At 40.8% G+C, this 19,440-nt stretch overlaps 1 protein-coding gene across 1 annotated transcript in view; it reads right to left on the bottom strand.

The window, feature by feature from the left end:
* Positions 1-19,140, bottom strand: part of GNL2 (G protein nucleolar 2) — a 34,475-nt gene extending 15,335 nt beyond the window's left edge. The window contains exons 1-10 of the mRNA XM_075264526.1: positions 18,969-19,140; positions 17,724-17,808; positions 16,088-16,182; positions 15,837-15,976; positions 11,120-11,304; positions 10,942-11,008; positions 7,020-7,178; positions 5,460-5,573; positions 4,565-4,693; positions 2,461-2,565 (exon numbers count right to left, since the gene is read on the bottom strand). Of these exons, the coding sequence (XP_075120627.1) occupies positions 2,461-2,565; positions 4,565-4,693; positions 5,460-5,573; positions 7,020-7,178; positions 10,942-11,008; positions 11,120-11,304; positions 15,837-15,976; positions 16,088-16,182; positions 17,724-17,808; positions 18,969-19,032 (1,143 nt within the window). The 5' untranslated portion in view covers positions 19,033-19,140. The remainder of the gene's footprint in view (positions 1-2,460; positions 2,566-4,564; positions 4,694-5,459; positions 5,574-7,019; positions 7,179-10,941; positions 11,009-11,119; positions 11,305-15,836; positions 15,977-16,087; positions 16,183-17,723; positions 17,809-18,968) is intronic.
* Positions 19,141-19,440: the final 300 nt, after the last annotated feature.

Raw genomic sequence — 19,440 nt, 5'->3', positions numbered from 1 at the left:
GTAAAGCGCTATCGGTCCCGGTACCGTAGCGCTTTACAGTCAGAAGGGCGTTTCTGACCATTAGCCAGGAACGTCCTTCTGCCTCGCGGCGCCAATCGCGCTGTGCTGTGGAGCCGGGAGGAACTCCCCCTCCCTCTCCTGATAATGCTAGTCTACGGACAAGCTGTGTGAGCAGAGGGAGGGGGCGTTCCTCCCCGCTCCACAGCACAGCGCGATAGGCGCCGCGAGGCAGAAGGACGTTCCTGGCTAATGGTCAGAAACGCCCTTCTGACCATAGAAGAGCTACGGTACCGGGCCGTAAGCTCTTCACACCGGGCACAGATCGGGAAAGCCGACAGTGCGCTGAATTCAACGCACTGTCAGCTTTCTGGCAGTATATAGAACTGCCTGTGCCCAAAAGTGGTGAAAGGTCCTCTTTAAATAACTGCTAATGACAGGATTATAGCCTGAAGGACTTTCTTTCTGAAAGCCATATCTGGGATAGGATATAGGAAACCAGGGTCAAGTTTCAGGCTGCTTCTATATTATGACTTACACCTTTAGGCAGAACCCACTCATCGCCACTGTACATGGAATTCCACAACCAAAAAACATATACCTAAAATTTTCTATAGACTAAAGTCACCTCAAGCTAATCCATCCAGCTGGAGAAGAAACCTGGATCAGAGTGTAGGACAGATATGTCCCTCTTCTATTCTCAAGTTTCTTGACCAGTGATGGGAGGTCGACTCCAGGGGGAGGTCATAAATGAAGAATATCCCAAAACAGTATTAAGATGTATCCCATAGAGGATCTTTATACATTAATGAGGAAAATGGGAATCCAAAAGATTAAACTTTTACAAATGTTTTAGAACGTTACTACTATTCTTTATCATACCTTCAGTTATATTTACTAATACCGTGTTTCCCCGAAAGTAAGACAGTGTCTTACCCCCAAAAGTCCCACTATGTTTTACTTTCAGGGTATGTCTTATATTGGGAAAACCAACCCCCCCCCCCCCCCCCCATCATCATCAATCACATGGATTGAAGAGGCGGCACGCGAGGAGTTAAACGGCTGCCGGCAAAGTCTGCGTGCCGCTTCCATACATTGCAATGGGAGCATGCTATTCAAATAGTATTCGTTCATCTCTAACTTCAATTGTAACTTCTTACAATTGAAATTAGAGATGCGCGAATACTATTTGAATAGCACGCTCCCATTGCAATGTATGGAAGCGGAAGGCAGACTTTGCCGGCGGCCGCCGCTTAACGGGATTCTACCATTAAAAGAAGTTCTTTCCTCTGACCACGTCGGAATAGCCTTAAAAAAGGCTATTCGTCTCCTACCTGTTGCCATAGCCCGCGCCGCCTTCTTCCTCAGCTGCGTCCTCCCCTTCTGTGTCCCCATTGGGCCTCATGGATGACGCATGCGCAGTCGGCTCTAACAGGCTCTCGCAGCCAGAGCCGACTGTGCATGCGTCATCCATGAGGCCCAAAGAAGAGACAGACGGGGCGGACGCAGCTGAGGAAGAAGGCGGCGCTGCATATGGCAACAGGTAGGAGACGAATAGCCTTTTTTAAGGCTATTCCGACGTGGTCAGAGGAAAGAACTTCTTTTGATGGAAGAATCCCTTTAACTCCTCGCGTGTTGAGCGCTTCCATTCATTTCAATGGAAGCGTGCCATTGAAATGAATAGAAGCGGGGGGTTAAGCGGCCGCCGGCAAAGTCCTTCTTCACAGCGCTGTGCTGTGAGAGCCGGGGGGAACGCCCCCTCCCTCTCCCGGGAGTTCCCCCCGGCTCTCACAGCACAGCGGAGCCCCGTGTTTCCCCGATACAGTAACACACCCCCGAAAGTAAGACAGTGTCTTACATTCTTTTTACCCCGAAAGTCCCACTATGTCTTACTTTCGGGGTATGTCTTACATTAGCCGACCTCCCTAAAACCCCCGCTACGTCTTACTATCGGGGGTGTCTTACTATCGGGGAAACACGGTAGTACTCATATTACTTATTTGTGTTTGCTATGAAACAGAATTCGCAATAGCAACTAATGCTGGCCTGCTTATGTCAGTGTGTCAGTATATGTCCTATAGGAAAGGAAGACCAGTGGATGAGAAGGATACTGCGCTACTCCCAGAATGTTGAATTTATATGCACTTTATTGAGGTTTCTTATAGTGTATAAGAAACCTCAATAAAGTGCATATAAATTCAACATTCTGGGAGTAGCGCAGTATCCTTCTCATCCACTGGTCTTCCTTTCCTGTTTTGCTTCTCCCTGAGGGGGTGTTGGATGGTTCTACTGCTGCTGTAATCTCCAGTGTTACAAGTCTCCAGGCTGCCAACCACTTTTTGCCACCATAGAAAGCGGCAGTACATCTATGCTCGGTACTTTTGTATTTGTTCTCTAGTATATGTCCTATGTATCTCTGTTAAATCCATTAATATCCAGACAATCTTTTCAATCCATACTCACCACTCCCTTCAAAACAATGTCTGTTTCAGAATCTCCAGATGGATAAACTACACCAGGACAATCTATGAGAAATATTCGCCGCATAAGTGTGATGTACTGCCAAACCTAACAGACAAAAAATAAAGAGTTGTAGTAGTGTAATATCGAGTAATGCTGTACATTTTTTATACAAATATTACAATTAATTTGTATAGACGAATGTTTTTTTGATCCCAAATTGATTTTTCATACTGATGAACTATCCACAAGACAGTTAGTATGTGATCTGTCTGGGTCTGAAAATATATTTGGGCCAGGAATACCTCTTTAAGAAACATTAATCGTAACAATTATTATTTGATGCATATTTTAGTTTAAGGTATAACCATAATGGACCAAAATACAGAGAAAAAAAAAAATACAAAAAAAAGTATGCAAGTATGAATCCAACATGTTTTCCAGCATACGCCTTAAAGTTTTCTGAAACACGAGTTCTGCTCGCTAACAGACAGTGGTTGGGCAAAGTAAGGATTTGTTCTCAAGGTTTTAAAAAGGAAAACAAAATAGGAGAATGTCATTCGGAAAGGGGCCTGATACACCATGTTCTGTGTTAAGAAGAGGTTTCTTCTTCCGAGTTTTTAATTCTCAGTTTAATGACTAAGAACGATGACATCCAAGGCACAAAAGTGTAATTTGCAAAGCTGCAGAAACACATTAGAATGACATGGATATGAGGTCTGTGTAACCTCAGGCATCCTGTCTCAGAGAGAGAGAGAAAAAAAAAAAAAAAAAAGCTCATATTTGAACATAAAGAAAGAAAATATAGTCAATTTTCAAAGCCATTTGTGCTGACATTAAATAAGCTAGTAATGAGAGCCCTGCTTCCAAAATATACTTAATATATTATATATTAATGGACTCTGCTAAAATTATGGAAGATCCATGAAACTCACTTGGGATCCGTACAGCCAGATCTGTGCCAACTACACAAATTATTCAAGTCTCCTTTATTTACTATAGAAACAGTCTTGACACACACACACACACACACGTCTCTGAAGTCACTGGTGGGGTCATTCCAGGACTGCTCCTATCCAAAATTCTTTATAGGTGCCAACTTTGACATATATTCTACTAACTCCATATATCCTAATATATACTTATTTATATTTGGGTAGTACGATTCTGACCTAAACCAAAAATCACAATTAATTGGGCATTTTATCTAGATCATGGGCAATGGAGATTATTTAGGAGATGCCTCTTTTAAATATAATATAGATTATATATATATATTTCTGGAGGAATAGTGTTAGGAGTGGTGGGCAAAGCAGGTTCACAACAGGGTGCCTGTGTTTATTTTTTTAAGTCCAAAACCATCAGAAAAGAACAGCCTTCTTCTGCAATAAAGAAAACAAAACCTGCTTGGCTGAGGTCTAACTAACATAGAGGTTCCTGTGGTGCGACACTCCCTCCCGACTAGGCTCATTCATTTGGGTCTAATCCGGAGCGGAATGGCACGACTGGATGCCGCTGCACTGCAGTGGGATCCAGTCGCGGCTAGACGTGGGAGGCGTTTTTTGGAGTCGGATTCTGAGGTGGCCTCCGCATTAAAAGCCAGTCCAAAAAACTCTGTGTGAACTCAGCCTTAATTTCATTGAATCCCCCTCTTTATACCACAAAAGTGAAAACATCTAGGAGTTCTCTGCCATTGCAATCAATTTTCGATTTTGCTAGTCAGATATATCAGGGCTCAGGATGTCTCCCGTTTTTCTTTTTATGTGTTCTAAAGTAATATCCCTCTCGAGTTCACTCCTGTGCTTGGCTGGAATAAACTGCAGTCTAAAGGAAGCATTTAAACATATCCTGATATATGATGTTACAGATCTACATTTGAAGGGAAGGGGGTTAACAATGATGTCTAAATTCTAAGTTTGAGCAATTCCTCTATTAAATAGACTCACACATAATGAACAGTGTGTGTGTTCATGCGTCACCGTAAGGGAGTACCCTAGTGAATAGTTATCTGCAGGGAAAGCAGTAGGTAAGTGTTCAGTGAATAAATTAATAATGCACCATCTTAATTCCAGAAAGTGGTTATCTAACCATTTTGGGTTTTTCTTACCTTTGTTTCGCCAGCTATTGGAGCAACATTACAGACTTTCTTGGAACGCAGTGTATTGATCACGGAGCTCTTCCCCACATTTGGATAGCCGATAAATCCCACACTAATTTGCTTTTTGTCAGTGTGTAGCTGTTAAATAAAAATGTAAAGAACCTTATTTCACAAACATGGATTGTAACCAGTGAAGGAGTTGTGGTAAACTCCAAAATAACAACAAATTTAACAATTTCACTGCAATAATGACAAAGCAAGGGCAAACCTTAGTTATTTGTTGAGGGCATGTCTATATATTAAAAAAAAACAAAAAAAAAAACCCTCAATGGTGGATCCGTCCCACTGATCTCTGTAATGGGCCATTTAGGTCATGGTCTTTAATAAGTTGACAGATGGGTGTTACCAATTGTAGGTGTGTTCATGCACTCTAAAACTGCCCAGTCAAAGTTGCCAGACGGCATAGGGATACATCCTTCTGACAAGGGGAGTAGTATTGACCAGTTAATTTTTTCAAAGGAGATACCCCAAATTCTACATATTGATGCTCCACAATTGTTATTTCATGAGGAATGCATATATTTACTAAAAGAGACAAGGCAGGAGTGGTGACAAGTCCTTTCTGAAGAAATACTGAATTTGTGTGTTTACACTGCTGCTATTCTTGTGCCTCTGAGTTAAGTGTCAAAAATCTCAACAAAAAGAGCAAAAAATAATGAAAAATATTAAAATATTCATCATCATCAACAACAACAGGGATAAAAAAAAGAAAACTTGGTGAACAGGAACACTATTCATATATAAACCGGTGGGTCCTATGTACAAATGCTATATATTTCTTGTATTTCTGAAAATTTAACCACCTAGAAAGAAAACGCAACCAAATCAAACGGTTGTATATTACCTTTCCAAATTGCCTGAGAAGTTGGATAAAAGCTCCTTTACCAAATGGATTCGTGAGGCTGGAATGAAAGGCCAATGTTGGATAGTCTTCAGATAAGCGAGCAACCCATCGTTTCTGAAAGACAACAATTTACGCTTAGCTTTCTATTGCTCAGACTTGCATGAACCAGTTATTATTGTCTAGCTCATATCTAGACATCTGGTCCATATTTTCAGAATATATTGGAGACAGTTCTCTCTTGAATAAAAATAAAATACATTTTTGAAAACTAAATTACTTTGCATCCAAGCATGTTAGAAAACAAAAGTACGCAGCTTTCAGTCAGGGACCCTAAATATTTGCTTCAAAGATTAATTTTCCACTTATTTTCTGTCTTACGGGATCTAACGGCCAATTAAAATATATCAATAAAGTGTGGCTCTTGAATAAATGTTTAACCTGCGGTTGCTTAAATGTGTGTCCACGCAAAAGCGCAATATTACCCATAATGAATTCGGCTGTCTCTTGGAGCACTGCTGTGATCTCACAGTAATCCAATTACTTTAGAATAATACAGAACAGACATCTGTTGACAGCAATTCTGCAGTAAAAGCCTAAGCATTAGATATTCAGAAGAAACATGGAGTGGAGATGTAGAAAGAAATACATACGCAAATACATTTTGTTACAATGTACCTAGTGGAAAGATGAAAGCAGTTTCCAGTGATGGCACTGGTTGTGGAAGCACAAAGACTAATATCGGAAATGCGAATGGCTTTGTAAAATCTTTTTATTTTCAAGGTGACAGTAAAACAATACTCAAAAGAGAATTCTACTCTGCTAGACCACCACAATGTTGTAAGAGGGGTATATTTGGAAAGATCCGTGAAGAGCGTGTTCATGCTGCCCAGACCTGTAAAGTGGGCACCCAGGGTCCAGCTCTTTCCCTCCAGCCCTGGTAATCACCTTGCTCTTCTACTACAGCCTTATGTGTACTGTGCCCGGCTTTGCCACAATACATTTAGCTACATTTTACATGCCCAAGGATACCAGAGCTCATGTGCAAGAGGAGTGACTACAGAAAATGAAGACTGAAGGGGCAGGGCTGAATAGTGCATCCAATATACACAGGAGTATATCTAGAAAACTTGTAACGTCATCTGTTACACTATGGAGGCAATTTATGGTGGTAAATGACCCGACACATGACCATAACAACAATATAACCCGTTAGGTACTTTAGGGGCACCTAGGCAACAAACATATATTATGTTTGACAGAGAAAAGGTCAAAGGACCAAGCTATTCTCCCATGAAATTACGAGTTTCTCTGACAATATATCTTGGTATGTAGACCACAAGTTGGAAAGAATAAACATTCCAATTATAACTAGAATGTCTTTGGACCAACATTAATATTATTTCATCAAAGAAGAGTCTGGCAGGGACATATTCCCTATGAACAAGCCATTCTGTACTAAAGGCATCAATTAGAAAATGGTGTACAGGCTTCATTACCACTTCCAAGAAACAATACAGTCATACAGTATGTGGTGCAAGTGAAAAAGAAAAAAGATCTTACCGTTGCCCAAGTAGGGACCAGATCACACTTATTAAGAACAAACAAAAGATGCTTCCAAGGTTTCTCCTTTTTTAGGTATGCCTCAATGTGTGGAGAGCGGGTTCCCATAGGATCTCTGGCATCGAGAACTTGTATTACGACATCAGAAGAATCAATTACCTACAACAAAGACAGAAAACATATCTGTGACAGGTTACACACACACACACATATATATATATATATATATATATATGTATATGAAAAGTCATGTTAGTAACCTCTGCAAATCTTTATTTTCTATGGAGGGCAAACCAACAATCTCTCTCAAACTTTGTGTTAAGGGGGCACTAGGACAGCCCATTAAGTCCCCTGTATTTCCAGAGCCACCATGGTATCATGCTTATTTGAATGCATTTTGGAGATCGCCTCGATTAGCAAAAAAACCCACAACATGTCAATTTCCTGGTACTCACAGAGCAGGTCAGTGGTGTAAAACTCATAACACTAAAAAGAAAAAGTGTAACCAACTATACCCTCGACAGTCCCTTTAACCACTTAAAGGACAGAAACTAGTTTGATAGTTAAAGTCCCGCTCCTTTGTTCATTTTAGTTCTCACATTTTAAAAGCCAAAACTTTTTAATCACAATATCTATAGACATACGATGGATTGTTTTTTGAGCAACAAGTTTTTCATTTCTCCTGTACTATTTTGGCAACAACGTATCTTACAGACTAAAATTTTATTAACTTTCTTAGCAAGATGTTCCATTTTTCTAGTATGTAACGGACGCATCAATACAAAAAAACAAAACTGTGAAAAGGACTATTTATGTGGGCTTTTTATTTAATACTTTACATTTTATTGTAATTGTCTTACATTTGTACCAGTTCTCATTGAAAGTGGTATATTAGGGGTTAAAAAGCCGCAAACAGTGATCTCCCTGCTCACAACCTGACATCCTTTCCTGATCTCAATGACGTAACAGCATGTAATTTTGTGCTATAATGGGTGACAACCTATAACATATTATGTTACAGGAAATTAAGGCATAAATATAACTTAAGCCCAGGTTCAGAAGGGGATTTTTTTTTATGACTGATTTTGATGCGGAATCCGACAAAAAAAAACAAAAAAAAAAATGCCTCCCATTGAACTCAATGGGAGCCAGTCATTTCCTTTTTCCGTGAGCAGTTTGTTCCCGCTCGCAGCAAAAAGAAGCGACATGCCCTTTCTTCAGGCAGATTCCGCGGCTGATTCAGCTGCAGACATCCACCTCACAACACTCCCTCCCAACTAGGCCCATTCATTTGTGCCTAATCCGGAGCGGAAAGCCGCAAATGGATGCCTGTGCACTGTATGCATTGCACCAGCATCCAGTCGCAGACAGCTGTCTTTTGGACCAGATTCTGAGATGGCCACAGTTTCAAAATCTGGTCCAAAAATCTCCCGTGTGAACCCAGCCTAATGATGTTCAGGGTTTCAAATGACATGTATATACAATGTTCTAGCTGCCTGCACTCACCATTACATGATGCATAGGAGCTTACTGCATACTATACCTATACAATATACAATACAGTATGCAATAGGCTACCTCTTGTGGTAACTGCTGGCTGCAAGAATCTTATGTCTACAGTAATTACATAGAGCACCGTATAAGAAGAAAGAAAAAAAAAAAATCCCAAAACTGCTGTGATGATTACTTTGATTAATTTAATACATTTACCACCACAACGTTCTGGACATAAAATCAAAGCGTATACAAGTAAAATACTTGATAGATCTATTGAAGCAGAGTTCATCGTACTAAAAATAAATAAATAAAAATCTCTCTTAATGCCCCTAAGGTTCAAAGCCTAATAACAAACATTTCTACTAGACTGCAGTCTATCGCTCCATTGCCTGCGCTCTTGACTAAGTTCATGTCAGTCCTGCTTTTAATCAGCCTAACAACAAGCAGTCTGACTTTTTGGTGGAACATTTTCACACCACTTTGAAATGACTCCGACTCCCTACACTGTTTGCTTTGGAAACAGCCTATCAAAATAATTTCCATTTGCTTCACATTAGATTGCCATTAACCAATTGTTACTTAGAAGTTTTCAGAAGAAACATTGTACTTTATGTGAAAAAATATTGCAAGCCTTCAAAAAACTAGTAGATGATAAAAGTAGATGTTTTGATAGGGCACAAAGAAGTTGGGTGGGGCGAGTCCCTAACTAAGTTTCACAGAGACGCTTCCTTCCGTCTTAAAGAAGGGTTCCCGTTTCCTGCTCTGGATGACTTGGCTCATCGATGCATTTTACATGAGGGGGTCAAATATGCTATATGTTGATATATGGATATGTTCACACGGAGGAATTTTTCCTAGCTGAAAAATTGAGATTCAGGAATCTGAAACAAAATTTTTCCACCTGACCAAATGTGCTTGGCAAAATTTTCCAGCTCTGATTGTCTTCAAAGGGAATCCACCTAAAGATCAAGCATGTTTACTACTATTCTACCACAAACATAACTTGAAATGGCCAAAGCAATGCATGCTAATTATTCTTAACCTACTTCAAAACTGGTACTTTGCATACTTAAGAGCCAAGATTCCTGTTTTAGTATTTAAAGGGATTATCTAGTTAGTAACTATTGATGGCCTATTTCTAGGATAGACAACCAATAAATCATAAACAGGGTCTTACACCCAGGATAGGCTGTTTGGAGTGGCCACAGTGCTTATGCAAGCACCACAACCCCTTTACTTTTTACACTGTACGTGGTTTGTATCACAGTAAGGCTAGTTTCACATCTGCACCAGGTTCCGTGTTGTCCTGCCAAAACAGCAATTTCCCATAGGAGCAATTGACTATAATGTGGTCTGTGGGTGTCCAACTTTTCATTCTGAAAGCGGTGGAGACAAAATTCCTTTATGCAGGACTTTCTGCTCAGCTGATTTCTAGCAGTTTCTGTGAAGGAGACCCTGGCACAGATGTGACTTGCCTAGCTGTGGCTATTTCCATGAGCTGGCGTAGATTTCAGTGCAGGCAAACTGGGGAAGGATGCTACCGAATTATGAAGAATTGTGCACCTTCTCATAAATCAAACACATCCTCCATCAGTACAAGAGGTGATTGAAATGCTGGTTTTCACAAATCTCCCCCTTTATGCTGTGTCATTTCTCTTGGAAATGTATGAATAAATTCACAGCTGGTAGTTACCAGTTGTATCCCTACACAATCTGACACAGTTAGCACTGAATGTACAATTGAAATTTCTAGCTGTCAATTTATTTTTAGCCTTCAAGAAAGAAAAAAAAAACTTCAGGGAAAGTTAAAAGGTCTTCTTTAAAATGATCAACCACAAGCTCCATGCTGGGGAATAAATAACTCCTGTCCCATGCATGAGACTGTGATAGCGCTGTGCAGTATTATCAGTCACCAAATGCTTCACACTAAGTGTGAGAAGGAGCGTTACCGGAAGCCTTTCCTCTTCACTGCGGTTAGGCTGTACAACCAACACCGAGCTAAGCAGAGAATTCCATACAGAGAACTGAAAGATCCTTAAGTTTGTGATATCCCTACTACTATCTTCTTTACCTTTATCTTTTTATCTGTACCTCCTGTCACTAGGAAAATGTTTGTTTTGGTACCGTGTTAGCCAGTGGTTATAAAATATAAAAAACAAAAAAACTTTGCAAGTCTTCAGTAGGTGATACCTTTTTTAATGGCTAACTCATAATATTCTGTCATCATTATGAGTTAGCCATTAAAAAAGGTATCACCTACTGAAGACCTCCTGTCACTGTAATGCCTCTACCATGGAGCTCTTTCATACTTTTATTTTGTATTATTATTGTATTATCTATGCTTCTATAACACACTGAATTACCACATGGCGGGACTATTAAAGGATTATCTTATCTAAAATGCAAATAAAATTATGTGACTCACCTTGTATAATTCACCCCAGATTCTCTTAGACTGGCCTTTCTTATAAATTTCTTCCCGGGCCTCCTCTCTGTATATGCAACAAAGGTAAAAATTCACATTGAGGTTCATAATCAAAAAAAAGTCTAAAAAACAAAAAAAAAAAAGCAAAAACCCACACACAAAATCTTGAACTTTATACCTGACGCCAGTATCTTCTGTAACCAAATCCCTATCTTTGCCTTGGTCGTAGTTGTCTGCTAATGTCTCAGCATTTTGAAGCAGTTCTTGTACATCACCAACAGCAAGGTTTGGTCTTTTCCTCTGAGACTTGGGACCAAAAGTTGTTTCAAAGGTTTCTGTGTCCAAAATGTGCACTTTTGCATTCTGTTGAATAGAATAGACTATTAGTGAAAATACAGGATCAGGGAAGAAAATAGTAGTTTGACTTCCCTATGTAGCTAAAGCTAAGGTATAAGCATTAAGTTCCTAGGTCAAGCTCTTGTAATGAGACAACCCCTTTAAAAGGTTTTTCAAACTAAAAATATGCATCTTATCTTAAGGATAGGTCATCAAAACCAAATCAGAGGTGGTCTGACATTTTTCACCCCCAACCAGATGATACACAGGATGGTGCAGGAGGCAGACAACTGCTTTCTATGTATAGTGGCAGAATTGAATTACTATGATCTACATTACCAGGTCTGGCCACTACACAGAGAACAGAGCTGTCTGCTTCCTGATCCATTCTCTGTATCAGAAAACAGATGATCGATTAGTGTCGGACTCCCACTGATTCAATGTTTATGAACTATCCTTAGGACAGGTCATCAATACTCTGAGCCAAGAAAATCCTTTTAACCGCAAAAGTAAAAAGGTCATATAAGAAATAGGAAAAAAAAAACTTTGAGACTAAATGGTTGCATGGTGATGTGAAAAAAATAGACCCTATTAGACGCACCCTGTCTGAACCAAGTTTTCTTACGGTCTGTTTGCTGTGTATTTTGGAAGCAGCAGACGTTTGTACTTCAGACTGCCTTAAGGCTTTTGTCTTAATTTCTTTGAAGACATTTTCCAAGGAATATGATGAAACAAAGGCATATGTGGAGACCAAGGCTAATTTCACACACTCTCTTTGCCAGCTTGGTAAAGCTCATGTGCCAGGCTTTTCCCATCAAAATAAATGTTCACTTGGAACACAATATCCTAATAAAAAAATATGGTGATTATTCTACTTAATAGAAAACAATATCAATTCCACGGTGTTGTCATCTCTAATTAATTCAAGGGCGCGTGCAGATTTACTAGAAGACAAATACCTGCCAGGCGATTTTGGATGAGGATTTAGCACTTTCTCAGACAGCACACGATTCTGTGCAGTTTTGTATTCTGATAACATTTGCCTTGTGTATTTAATAAAACACATATGCACAGAAAAAAAAACAAGATTTAATGGAAAGCCGAAAAGTGGTGCTTTATGTGTGCTTGCAAAAAGGAACTGTGTGTTCTAAACAGGAGTGATGAATGCTTGAAACATGATGAAAGATCACAGCGAGAAAGCATGGTTATATCATTATTAAACCATATAATATCCCAACTCTCATCTAATAAATCTGGAAAGCACATATGCAGTCTAACTACAAAGCCGGACCTAGGAAGACCTATCTAATATGGCATTTCAGGAGATGTTCCCACTTGAAAATAAAGTCTGCTAAGAGAAAGCAGTTTAACGTGTAACCATCATTTCAGAAATTTTACATCAATTAACAGCACAAGTGGTGAAAAAGAAATTTTGCGATACACTAATTATATAAAAATGACCCCTTTACACTTGCTGGCCACGACTTCTGCATTCATTATTCACTCTCAATTCACTGGTTAAATCCGTCTCCAGTTAGGCAGAGATGCAGACTGATTAATAGTTGAAGGGTTATGAAGGGGGGACGAAAACTAAGCAGCTTTAGAAATTGAAGCACATACAGACACTGCAGTTTTTAGTAAGTGTTTTACTTATTTCACCCCAGTGTTGGGCTGAGAGCAACATTGCTAAGAACTTAAAGGGGACCAGTCAGGTGTTTTCTACACCCTAATATGGCGCAAGCATGTGCAGCATCAAGTACTGACATTTCGTACGGTGTCCCTTACCCTAACATTTCTGCCCCTGAAAAGACAAAGTCGAAGCTTTTAGTCAAATAGGGGCAGAGAGCGGCGTTGTCTAGTTTGACATCAGCCAACAATTTTTGAAAGCTGAATAACCCTTTTACTTAGCGTGAAATCCTCTGGAACCCATTCTAAAAGGATCCCATACTTAATAGATTCTAATAATAATCTCTAATAGGAAAAAGTACAAGGTCATACATTGTTTAGCCACTGAGAAGCTGCATTGAGGGCACTGGGCACAGTTCATTAGATCTGTATCCCATGCAAAGTTTGATACTTTTGTGTCAATAAGGCAAATGTAAAGTAGGTACCTTCGCTATTGGCTAGCCAGAATAAATACATTTGCAAGCTTTCAGAGCACACAGGCTCCATCTTCAAGCATTACCAAATGAAGGACTCCGAACAGAGCACAGGTCAAGATCTTACACAAAGGCAATCAGTCAAGGAGGTAATATACAAGTGAGATAAGGTAATAAAAACAATGTTATAGGGATGGGACTTAAAGAGGACCTTTCATGGTTTGGGGCACAGGCAGTTCTATATCCTGCTGGAAAGCCGACAGTGCACTAAATTCAGCGCATTGTCAGCTTTCCCGATCTGTGCCCCGGGTAAAGAGCTTTCGGTCCCGGTACCGTAGCTCTTTACAGTCAGAAGGGTGTTCCTGACAGTCAGTCAGGTATGTCCTTCTTCAAAGCAGCGCCTATCGCACTGTATAGTGTGAGTGGGGAGGAACGCCTCCTCCCTCTGCTCACAGTGCTCGTCCATAGACGAGTATTATCAGGAGGGGAGGGGCCGTTCCTCCCCGGTCACACAGCACAGAGCAATAGGCGCTGCTGCGAACAAGGAGGTACCTGACAGACTGTCAGGAACGCCCTTCTGACTGTAAAGAGCTACAGTACCGGGACCGATAGCTCTTTACCCGGGGCACAGATCGGGAAAGCCGACAATGCGCTGAATTTAGTGCACTGTCAGCTTTCCAGCAGGATATAGAACTGCCTGTGCCCCAAACCATGAAAGGTCCTCTTTAAGATGAGTAGTTAAGGGGTCTGAAGTCAGTCTGATGGAGGGGATTAAGTGTGTCCCCATGTAGGCTCATAAACTCAGGAATTAGATTAATTCCTTTTGTTAATGACCAAAATCTTATGAGCTTGAATTCTCAAAACACAAAAAAACAAAAAAAAAAAAACAACCTACAGTTCTGATGCTTTTTCAAAACTTCACACATTTTTCTGTTACAGTTTTGATGCAACTGTAACTGCAACACAACTGCACCATGTGAAAGCATTCTCAAACCTACACAAACAAAAATTCCCTTAGTGGCCCCACATAGTATCATGCTCCCTAATGGCCCACCTCGCAGTACATGCTCCCTAAGGGCCCTCACGCACCAAATAAAGCTACCCAGTGCCCATCAGACAAGTAGTAATATTCTCCAGTAGCCCCCAGACAAGTAATAACCCCTAGAAACAACAACATTACTTACCCAACCTCTGTCCCTGGAGCGCTGTGATCCTCTTCCTCTGCAGGCCAATACAGCAGGTCTTCAGCAGATATTACTAGCTGATGCCTGAGTAATAGAGCAGGAAGCTGAAAGTCCTGCTGCTTTGTTCTCGTCAACTATCCTAAAGATGTCGATGTAGTTAAAAGGAGGCATGCGGCCATTACCCCACCAGATTGTCACAGCACCCCGGTTGGTAAGCACTGGTCTACACTATACTGAAATAAGCCTGTGTACCTCCGATTCAAACTAACGTTCCAGAACTCAGTAGTACAAAAGAATATAAGAAAAAATAAACTTTGCAGTATACAATATTTCATATGAGAAATATACCTTTGTTTTCACGTATCACTTTTATCATATTACTTTTCCTCCACTACAGTAGTCACTCACGATGAATGCACTGATAAAATCCATACACAGGAATCTGATTATTGTAACTGCCCATAGAAAGTCTACGGAGAGAGGTGTACCAAGGAGGGAGCAGAGGACTCGCTGCTAAGGATATCTACCATACACTGCACACAAACAATAGGAAATCTTGCTCCCCCGGCTCAATGTAGCATACTCTCAGAGCAGCGATAATAACATTATACAGCAGTAATGACTTGGGAATCCAGCACTAAAGTGAGGTAGAAAACTATAAGCCCCCTTGCACATGACTGCATGAATGGTCAAGTGTGCTATCCGAGTTTTTCACATTTAAAAAACTGCAACAGTAAACTGCATGCAGTTTTGAAAACACATCAAAACTTTAGATTTTTATTTGTCTTTTGGGAACTCCCGCTCATAAGATTTTGGTCATTAACAAAAGGAACCTTGGTTTATGAGCCTGTATGGAAAAACCACAGAGGAAACACATCATAGTTTTTCCTGCAGAAGTCGGCAGAGGTTTCCTCTACAGACTTTGTTTCCACTACTCCTATAGGCATTGCCATAGGTATAACTGACATTCTGCGATTTACAAAAGAACAACAGTTTTAGAAATTGCAGGTTATCAGCTGGGCATAGATTTTCGCAGTGTGTTTATGGGATTTGCCAAGGCAGTGACTGCAATACGACGTGGCGTTTCCAGCACGGCCAAATCGTGGTACTTACGCCATGTAGTGCTCCAGCCTTATTGTGGGTTCGATTGTGACCAGGGCAATATCTGCATGGAGTTTGTATGCATTAAGATATGGGATTTTTAGTATAACACAAGTTTAGGTTTACATCCTCCAAAAAAGTATATAATAAGCAGAAGAGCATAACAGTAACCTACATGAGGTTTTTTGCGATCGTACAGAAGAGACATCGGGAGTTTGCTCTGCTTCATCACCACTTTATATGGGTCTTTCATCACAGCATCCATTTCGTCTTGAAACTTTTGCAGGGAGGATTGCTTAATGACTCGGGTATTTCCTGATGAAACAAACAAAGAAGACAACAGTTTCAGCATCCCATCTGAGGTCTCAGAGCAACACTTACAATAATTAGAAACAATATTAAAAACGTCCACCACTGAACACTCACCAAACCATTTGATATTGGGCTCTACTCTAGCCACAGTGCCAGATGCAACCGATGACTGATACTGTAACGTTTTAATCACTTGTCCACGGTTGTTGCTGAAAACAAAAGAAAATGAAAAATCTATAAGTGTAATGCTGGGTTCAGATCTGCGCCGCAGTGTCCACTGAAAATGGCAGGCAGCTTAAAAGTTAGAAACAATAAGTTTTAAAAAGTGTAGATATGCTTTAATACCGCCATAGCAGTACATCTGATATCAGGTATTCAAATATGGTGGCCACTCAGGAGCTAAGTGATAACCATATCCCCAGAGTCTCTGCTCGATTATATATTAAAGCCCCTGGCACGTTAGTCAAAGCTGCCCAAGGCACCATTTTCCTGATGGCATCTATTTTGGCAAGGATTGCCGGCAACAGAATGAGATAGCGGACTGGTGTTCTGTTGACATGACAGCTGGGAGCCCGTTTTAAAATACTGTGAAACACATTAAGTTTCCCTTTGTCCGAAAATGTCCAGTCTACAAACTAATAAAAATATTTTAATTGTAAGATCAACGTCATAGCGGGGGTGGGGAGTGCCAAACCGACGTTTTTTCGCTATTTCGTCTCTGGTAAAAATTGGAATAGAAAGTGACCAAACCAATAGACATTTCCCAAAATGGTACAACTAAAAACCACACCTGGTTCCGCAAAAAAAAAAAACCCTCCCATTATAGCTATAGGTAAACTGCCAGCTTTAACTTATGTATAATTCATATGCTGCGAGTTACAATAACACAACGGTTATTGAAATCACAGTATGTCCGCTGCGGACAATTCTCTGCATTGTGTGGATGGGATTAGCCAGAATTCCATCCTCTTGGCAGGTAATGTAAAATGCCACGGTTTTTGCAGTGGTGTTTATGCTACATGTGGGGCCCAGCTTAGTGTAGCTAAACATTCAAACAACTTTTCATTTTCTGGCAGTGTTTGCATCATAAATAAATTTTGTAATATATTTTGGTTCCCTTCTAAGAAATCCTGTATTTCTTTTCACTCTTTCCCTTGCTTCAGTATCGAGAACGGTTATTAATAAATGGGAGTTTGGAGGTAGGCAATGCGAATGCCTATGGAAGTCAGAACTTCTCCAGGCTCCAAAATCTACTGTGAAGAGGAAGTCTTCTCCAAGGGGTCAATGAGGGAGGCAGAGTCCGCCAATGGCGATGTAGTAGGCTCAGACTGCTGGCCTATGGAGGGATCCACCACAGTGGGTTCAGACCACATGGAGACACACTGGTCTGGGAAGGGAAATAGGACATCAGACTTCTTTTTGGAAGACAAGTGGTGATCCAGATATAGCCATTCATTCTTCAACATCTGGTCAAAGGCCACTTGGTTCGAGAAGACTAGAGGGGGTGGTGACTGTGTTGGAAAGAGACCTCCTCCTGGTTCAGGGTCTTCAGATATGTGAAGGATATCATTCCCCATCTACGGACTATTCATGCAAACAGAAGCCCTCACAGTGTTTTTTTATGGCTCTTGGAGTACACTGGATTAAAGAAAAAGAACTTGCTCCTGAGGGTCCAAAATCTGCCGGACCATTGAGGTTAAAACTCCAAGTTAGAGTGATCATTAGTGTTATTTCAGTTTAATCTACTTACCGCCGCTCTTTTTGCCGGTACATATTAAGACGCTTGATAGTTGCCCGGTCCCTCATATTTTGGCCTCCAGCACCCTTTAACCGATCTAAAGAAAATTAATTCATGATATTAAGTATACACATTTACAATTAAAATAAGGTAAAATCTTTTTAATATAATATTACGGAGAACTAATGTGTACAGAAATAGCAGTTAAAGGGAGCTATCACTTCCCCTAACCAAAGTTATGTCTGTAACATAGATGTAGAGATATTACTGGTTAAAGAGTTCCTTTCATTAGTTGGAGCACATGCGGTTTTATATACCGCCGGAAAGCCAACAGTGCACACCGATAGTTTTTCACCTGGGGAACAGATCGTGAAAGCTGACAGTGCGCTGAATCCAGCGCACTGTCGGCTTTCCAGCGGTATATAAAACCGCATGTGCCCCAACTGATGAAAAGTCCTGTTTAAAGCAGATGTGCATATAATCATTCTTTCACTTTAACCAGTGTATAGGAGAAAACATGTAGCGGACTGCGCAGGGAGAGGAGAAAATGACTGTATTATTCTGCTGTTTCTGCCACTCCAGATAAAACCAAAGCTGCCTCTACAAAGTGTGCGGCAAGAGAGTATGGCATGTACACAATACCGGAGACAGATTATCTGTGGCAGTCTCAGCTACCAGGGCCTCACACATCTCATATTGATATTAATATTCTTAAGAGGGGTCATCATCAATATAAGAAACTAGATAACCCCTTAAATGAATCCAGATTACACATGTAAACAAACTGACACCAACCCCTTCATTCTAGATAACAGCTGTTCTTGTCTTCTATCCATCTGGATTTCTTGGATATGCCAATCATTATTCATTCTGTAAAGCAGTCCCCATAAGCGCTAACACCCAGCTTTTCCAGTGCTCTGAGTAACACAACAACTCCATCTCCCTTCCTGTCTGCTGCAAAATATCAACTCCCATCATTCAGCCAGAGGTGGTAAGATCATTAGAGCCACTAGCAGGTTCTGGAAAGCTGGGTGCCCATGTCTGTGGCCACGATGACTGCCACCCAGCTTTCCCGATTAAACACTTCTGAGAAGTTTCCACAGCTGTCTTAATGGAAAGTGTTCCAGTGTAATGTAAGCCATAGCACTTATTAGAGAACACTCTCCACAAGAACACACACTGGGCTCCAATCCTCCACATAGTGACACTCTGTCCACATTTCCGCCCTCACTGCACGTGAGAGCCAAGGCTACATACCCGGGTTAGAGCTGGAGGTGGACGGGTTAATAGTATTCCGTCCCTTGTACTGTGGCTTCACCATCTTGGCGGCTTGTCCCGATCCACAAAGCCGTACGTCAGATAGTAAAATGTGGGGACAGCTGGGGAAAGAGCAGCCTTAGCTGGAAGCAGGCCGCAGTAAAGAGACTGAGAGACCGCAAAGCATGACGGGTAAACTTTACTCCCGACACACGTGTTTGACTGGAGTATACGGACGCCATGTTTGATTTGGGCAACTTTGCCCTTTATTCTGATGTACATTTGCTGAGCTTATTAGCTGTACAGTTCTCATGTTAACTTGAGTAAACAGACTCCAGACATTAGAATCGATCACTTGATTCACCAATAAGCACGAGCAGCTCCATCTCTGCCCCAGTATAATGTCCCCCTCAATTTCTGTCTCCAGTATAATGTCCCCCCTCCATCTCTGTCTCCAGTATAATGTTCCCCC

This window comes from Leptodactylus fuscus, chromosome 2 (assembly GCF_031893055.1).
Source record: "Leptodactylus fuscus isolate aLepFus1 chromosome 2, aLepFus1.hap2, whole genome shotgun sequence".
Taxonomy (NCBI): Eukaryota; Metazoa; Chordata; class Amphibia; order Anura; family Leptodactylidae; genus Leptodactylus; species Leptodactylus fuscus.
The sequence above is the reverse complement of the archived record's forward strand: the minus strand, read 5'-3'. Positions and strand labels throughout refer to the sequence as shown.